This window comes from Babylonia areolata, chromosome 29 (assembly GCF_041734735.1).
Source record: "Babylonia areolata isolate BAREFJ2019XMU chromosome 29, ASM4173473v1, whole genome shotgun sequence".
In the NCBI taxonomy this organism is placed as follows: domain Eukaryota; kingdom Metazoa; phylum Mollusca; class Gastropoda; order Neogastropoda; family Buccinidae; genus Babylonia; species Babylonia areolata.
The window spans coordinates 27,242,751-27,250,250 of record NC_134904.1 but is presented as its reverse complement, the minus strand read 5'-3'; the positions used below and the strand labels follow the sequence as shown (position 1 = coordinate 27,250,250).

Genomic DNA, 7,500 nt, shown 5'->3' with positions numbered 1-7,500 from the left:
CGAGTGGGGTACTATTATGATTGAAAGGGTACGGTACAAAAGAACTAACTAAACATTTATTGTATTAAAGGATAGACAAGAACTTCCCGCGCACATGCCAGGAACATAGAGAGGCCAGTCACAAAAGGGTTTTTCTATTGTTTTATTTTACAATAGTTATAAGAAGAAGAGATAAGGAGAGAAATAATGAGAGAAGACAGTGCACTGATGAGACACAAGAAACAATATGTTATTAAGCACAACATGTCAGCACAAGGGAACAGAAAAGCACATGTAAACATATTACATGGAAAGACTATCACTCAGTTTGTTAAGCAACAACATACGATAAGATAATGCATATGTGTGAAGACGAAACAACTGACATCAAATGGCATTTCTAATACATTTAAATAGTGTAGTTGAAGTGATTGAAGTTATGCTGATTTAGTGAAAGTACACTGACAGTATAGATTAGGTAAAGCTTATACTGTGTCAAAGTGACTCAAATGAATCAGTTTATCATGTTGCACTGTACTGGAGTAAGCCTTATAGGAGACAGTATGATAAGTAAATTACAATAAACAGACTGATACATATCAGATGGTTTTAACCAATAGCTGATATTAATCCAACACTATCATCAGCCTGATATGCTATCCTAGCAAAGTGATGCTCAGGATCATATTGAACAGGTTAAGACCCCAGGCTGAAGCAATTATAGCTGAAGAGCAGGCAGGATTCAGGGCAGGACGCAGCACAACTGAGCAGATTTTCAATCTGAGGATTCTGAGCGAGAGATACCTTCAACACCAACAAGAACTCTACCACGTATTCATAGACTTCAAGAAGGCATTCGACAGAGTGTGGCATGCGGCACTCTGGGCGACCATGAACTACTACATCAACGCAAACCTCATCCGCGCCATACAGAACCTCTACGAGAATGCCAGCAGTGCAGTTTACCTCAACGGGGACATTGGAGACTGGTTCCGAACCACAGTTGGAGTGAGACAAGGGTGTTTGCTCTCGCCGACACTCTTCAATGTTTTCCTTGAAAGAATTATGACAGATGCACTTGAAGACCACCAAGGAACAGTCAGCATTGGTGGCAGAACAATCACAAACCTGCGTTTTGCTGATGATATAGACGGACTCGCAGGCTCAGAACAAGAACTGGAGAACCTGGTCAGGCAACTAGACAGATCCGCCACAGCTTACGGCATGGAAATCAGTGCAAACAAAACAAAACTGATGACAAACAATGACAATGGCATCCAAACTGACATCACTGCCAACGGAGAAAAGCTTGAAACCGTGAAGAATTTCAAATACCTTGGAGCAATAGTTTCAGATGAGGGGTCCAAGCCTGAAGTATTAGCCAGAATTGCAATGACAGCTGCAACACTAGCCAAGTTGAACACCATTTGGAAGGACAAGGCAGTCAAGCTCAGCTCAAATATAAGACTCATGCGTTCTCTTATCTACTCAGTTCTCCTGTATGCTTGTGAAACATGGACCCTTACAGCAGAATTGGAGAAGAGGATTCAGGCCTCAGAAATGAGATGCTTCAGAAGACTGCTTGGCATCTCTTATAAAGACCACATAACCAATGAGGAAGTCAAAAACAGAATAAGGCAAGCCATTGGTCCCTATGAAGACCTTCTCACCACCATCAAGAGGCGCAAATTAAAATGGTTCGGCCACGTAACAAGAGGAGAGGGGCTTGCCAAGACAGTGCTCCAGGGAACAGTCAGAGGAGGAAGGAAGAGAGGAAGACAGAAGAAGAGATGGGAAGACAACATCACAGAATGGACAGGACTGAAGCTGAGCGAGGCGGTCAAATGTGCGAAAGACAGGGATGGATGGAGAGGACTGGCTGACAGGTCATCTGTAGCGCCCCAACGGCAACCGCCATGGGGCAGCTGATGATGATGATGATGATCTTGTAATCTCGACAGAATGCTACACACATCTTAGAGTAATGAGAATCAGTGAAACACTGTTGCATCATAACTGATATCAGCATGTGAAATAATATATGAATAATAAACAAAATAATAGAATCAGTGGCTTTGATATAATACTGGCAGCCTGAGAGGATAAATAGTCAGCGCTCAATACAGAGATTGGAAGAACTGTCATGGCTTAACCATTAAGTGATGAATGAACCTACACAAGTTATCCGTTTCATCAAAGCCAAATATCGACATAGCTGAGCTTGTGCTCAACATTTAAATCTCCTCCACCAAAGCGGGATAAGGAACATAACCTTCATTAGTGACAGCAAATGATAAAGAACGCGTTATATGCACTCACTAGAACATTCTGGAACAAACTGTCAGTGTCCAGAGACGTCACTGACCGTGACGTTAAGAAGAATTAAATGGAACGTTGCTCCAAGCATATTATGACGACATGGCGATTTTCTAGATCAATCATAGCGGAACTGTGACTAATGTCAACGCAGTAACTGAACAAAGAATTATCAACATACTCATATGGACACAAATACTGTGTTGAAGAATACAATTTACAAATCATCAACACATTCTACACACTAGTACTTACAGTGATACGTAGCGAGACACTGTCCGTTGGGGCCGCGACACACACTGTGGATGACACAACAGTCAGTGGTCAGCTAGCTGGCTATTGCTGCAAACGGGCTGAGGTGAAACTGACCAGAGATCACTCACTCCATCTACTTATTCAAGTTGAGAGGACTGCAAAGACAATCGCGTGTGCTGCAACGCAGATCAGCTCAAATCAGGCTAAATTTGGTAGAAACTGTGTTTCTTACAAGGTGTTCAGTGATAGATTTCTAAATGATTCCTGAACCGATTTACGTCGGGTAAGTCGCAAAAGAAAGAGCTCAACATCTACTTTCTAATGAGTATAAAATGAAGTGTTGATTATTTAAGATGAATTTATAATCTTAATTTAAGTCACCTGAAAAGGGTCAGTATTAACGAGCTCATCGTGGAAAATTACAAACTGCGTTAAATCAGCTTGACAAAGGCAAACATAAATGGAATAGATTTAAAGATGGAATTGCAACGATTCTGCCACTATATAATACTTGTAGTTTACTGATCCGACAAAAGAGATATTAATTAAATATGCTGCGTCAGAAACTCGGAGCTCTCCCAATCGCGTATGGCGACTCTTAGTTGGAGTGGTTTGTGGCGAGCCAAAATGACGTAAGCTTAGCATCAGTTGAAATCTTTAGACTGACGAACGATTAAACTGAAACCAAGTATACTTCTAACTGATTCAAGTGTGTGTGTAAGCACAACAAATATAATTTTACAGTGAACGATACAGAGACTTGATTTAATACGTGTTTGGAGCCTTTGTCTAAAAGGGGATTTACATTCAAACCTGGAATGGCATCACTCATTCTGCGCGAGCCGTTGAAGGCCAGCAAGTTATCTGCTAAAACATCGTCTGTTATAGCTGATGTGTGAAGCAAGTTTTGAAGCAAGCAGAGCGCTTGGTACACACACACACACACACACACACACACACACACACACACACACACACACATCTATCTATCTATCTATCTATCTATATATGTATATATATATATATGTGTATATATATATATATATATATATATATATATATATATTACAAGCCACATAGGCTCACACGGAAACAAGCGTCCCATCTACTCTCCACCCCACCACCCAGCCTCACCTACCCAAAACATTCTCATTGTCTTTCCCTTTCTACATAGTTTTTCTTTCTTTTTTTTTAATCTGTTCAATTATTTGGTTTTTTTCTGTCTATCTATCTATCTATCTATCTATCTATCTATCTATGTATCTATCTATCTGTCTGTCTGTCTGTCTGTCTATCCTCAAGGCCTGACTAAGTACGTTGGGTTTTCCTGTTGGGCAGGCATCTGCTTTGCAGATGTGGTGTAGCGTATGTTGATTTGTCCCAACACACTGACGTCTCCTTGAGAAGGAAGCTGACCTGAACGGAACTATCTATCAGTCTTTATCGAGATATTCACCTACCTATACATCTTATCTTGCCACTTATCCTTTTAACCGTCCATCTAGTAATCTGGATACATGGGTATGGTTTTAACGTGGTGTCAGTCCTGCTATGGCCTCAGTGGTCTTCTGGACTATAAACAACATGATTTGATTTGATCTAGCAATCTTTCCGGCCACCATTTACCTAGCCATCCATGCTTTTAACCTATCTAGCCATCTAGCCATCCCCCCATCTACCTAGCCACCTATCCGTATACCTAGGCACCCATCCTTTTAACTATCCATTCACCCCTAAAATCCGTCCACACATTTACCTAGCCACCCATCCTTTTAACCATCCATTCACCCCTATATCCATCCACCCATTTACCTACCCACCCATCCTTTTAAACATCCGCTCACCCCTAAAATCCGTACACCCATTTACCTAGCTTCCCATCCTTTTAACCATCCATTTACCCCTATATCCATTCATTTACCTATCCACCCATCCTTTTAACCCTCCATTCACCCCTATATCCATGACACAGATGTTTAAATTACTGGATTTATAATAATGATAGTAATGAATCTATCATGCGATCCTTAGCCAATGCAATACATTCAAACAAAGTCTGTGCAAAATTATGTATTTTATTAATGATTACCTAAAACCTTATGACATATGTAACATGGAACCCAAAATACCTAAACTAACTTCCCCACCATGGATGATTTTATTTTTCAGAAACACTGCAGGCACTCCATTTTCACATCAATTCTCCCCAGTATTTAACTGTTTAAAGCACTATTGTTCATCTTATTATGAAATGGGAATTGTATGATTTATATCACTTGACAAAAGTTTTCCTCTTTATCTAAAGAATTATGATAAAAAACCGGATTCTTTGTATTTTTCTATTCGATCAATCAACAGAAACTGATTAGTGTTATCCTCACAGTGAACAAATATGTAGGACTGCAGAAAAAACAAAATGTAATAAAAGTAAGACTATGAGAAAAAAAAGTAAACCAAACAAGAACAACAACAATAACAACAACAAACAACAACTAAAAATAAGGAACTTTATTATCTGCGTAAAGCAGAACCGAAGAACATGTGTTCCGTGTCCGAATGCGACACCTGACTTCATCAAAAGCACTACTAAACGTGAAATGCTTCAAACTTTATCAATTTTAAGAAATTCATTCACAATCAATGTGTAGTTTGTTTTTTCAGAACTTGTGTGATGTAAAATATGGCTGTTCTAATCAAATTCTGCAAAACAATAAGTGCGTAGGGACTGACGTGTTTCGGATACAACGAATTTTTTCGTTCCACACTTCGTCTGTCTTGCGAACTGATAAATTACATCATTGAGTGATAAACCTTCACCAGACAGCAAAAGCCAGAATCAAGGTAATTTAAGGGGGTGATTTTCTACTTTGAACATTGTTGTTTGGAACTTTTCATGCAACAAGTCTTCAACTGAAAGCAGTCTTACCGAACTACATGCGTTGAGTTGGTTCGAAATCTTATGCCAGTATCCGAATATTACCGCATCTCGCCATGTGTCAGAAACAGTGATTGTGTCTAAACTTAACCGGATGAGAGAAAAATGTACAAACAAACCATAACAACGACGAAATTAACATACACAGTTTTTTGTTTTCGTTTTTAATATAGCAACCACGGGGTGCGAATGAACATATCAGAGATTTCCGTGTAACATATGTACATTTCACACGCTGTCGGAAACAACACATTCTCTGAATCTGTGTTCAAACACACGCGATGGAAGAGTGTTTGTCAAACCGATTTACGCTTTCCTGCGATAAATCATTATGTGAAAACAGTTCTAATTTTGTTTACATGTATATTTTTATTGGGTCGTTTAGATGCACAGAAGTAACACAGAAAAGCGGAACTGAAAATTGATATGCGACGTCGATTGCATTTGAATAGTTGAACAGACTCCCCCCCCCACCCCCCCCCGGGTGTTTACGTCTGTCACGCGGGTTTTTTGCGTAATATGTTTTACTTAATGTACCATTTTTATTGATGATCAATGTTGTATTATCACAACAAATGAATATAGATCAGGTCTGTATGTACTGGACTTTAATCAGGTTTGTACTTATTTGTTTCTGACCACTCCATGTTCATTGCCATTGCCATGTCATGTCACAAAATGGCGCCGAAATTTTGGATGTTTTTAATAATTTTCAATACATTTAAGACACAAGAACAAGCCATATTCTCACAAAATTGTTGCAGACATTTCTCTAATGAATTGCAATCCTGATAACATGTGAAACATCTGAATAATCATTGTAAACACATGTTTATACTGAATCAGACTGAGAGACCCACATTTTCAACAATGTTCTGGAGACTGACCCATTTTCATCTTCCAGCCAGTCTTTGTTCTTCATGACTATCTGATGCACTTCATTTTGCCACCTTCATACTCCAGCCAGATACATTTTCTTTCCCACGCTAAACTGACGTGTTTACTGCGCCAGAGAAAAATATATATTTCATACCGTTCTTTTTACATCAAGACATGATGTTGGTCGATGTTGCCATCATCTGCCTTCCATGCTTTCTGAATTAATTGTCTGGACAGTGCTCCGACAATATTCATTGAAACAAACCTTGTTAACACATATTTAGATATTCATATACTACACGTTAATAAGCAGAGCATGAAGTATTTCCAAGCTGTGCATTGCGTAAAATGTCAACATTATTGTTCTTATGAAATGTCATGACTGGTAAGAAACTGTAAAACATTCATAAAAACAAATTTGCGTTTCTACCAATCCATTATATATAATAGATGAAATTTAAAATGTTTGTTTCCTTTTGACCCCAAAGAGTTCCCTTATTTTCTATACGGTATCTGTCATTGGCCGCAGTTTCCTACTAACGGAGGTATAGAACAGCATCAGCACGGCAGCAGTCAGTCACAAGTACTGTACCGCGCTAAACGCTTTCCTCTGGCGACCACAAGTGTGACAAATAATTGTTAAAAACCAAAATCTAATTATGTTCCCGCCCACCTACAGCGGTCAACTTTAAATCAGTGTGATCAGTATGATTTGTATTATTTTACCGTGAAAAGAACGGTTTTGGTGAACACATTTCGACCATCTTTGTATCTGCCCTGGACTACTATATCCATCCACCCATTTACTTAGCCACCCATCTTTTTAACCCTCCATTCACCCCTATATCCATCCACCCACTTACGTAGGCACCCATCCTTTTAACCATCCTTCTAGCCATCTACACAATTACCTAACCACTAACCCTATCAAACATGCATAGATCTAGCCATCTATCCGTCCACCCGTCCAGCCAGCCATCCACCCTGTTTTTGCTCCACAGTTGATCATCGTCGCCTTTCTTCTGCTGATATTGATGCTGATGCTGATGCTGACGATCCCGAGCGCGGAAGCCAGGAGACGCCACAGGAACGACAACGACAACATCGGCAACAACGGTCGCAAGCTGAGGAGCAGA

General features: G+C 39.7%; 1 protein-coding gene across 1 annotated transcript in view; it reads left to right on the top strand.

Moving 5' to 3' along the window:
* Positions 1 to 7,500, top strand: part of LOC143274897 (uncharacterized) — a 26,559-nt gene that overhangs the window by 3,378 nt on the left and 15,681 nt on the right. The window contains exon 2 of the mRNA XM_076578880.1: positions 7,366 to 7,500. This exon is cut by the window's right edge and continues 157 nt beyond it. Coding sequence (XP_076434995.1) covers positions 7,366 to 7,500 — 135 coding nt within the window. The remainder of the gene's footprint in view (positions 1 to 7,365) is intronic.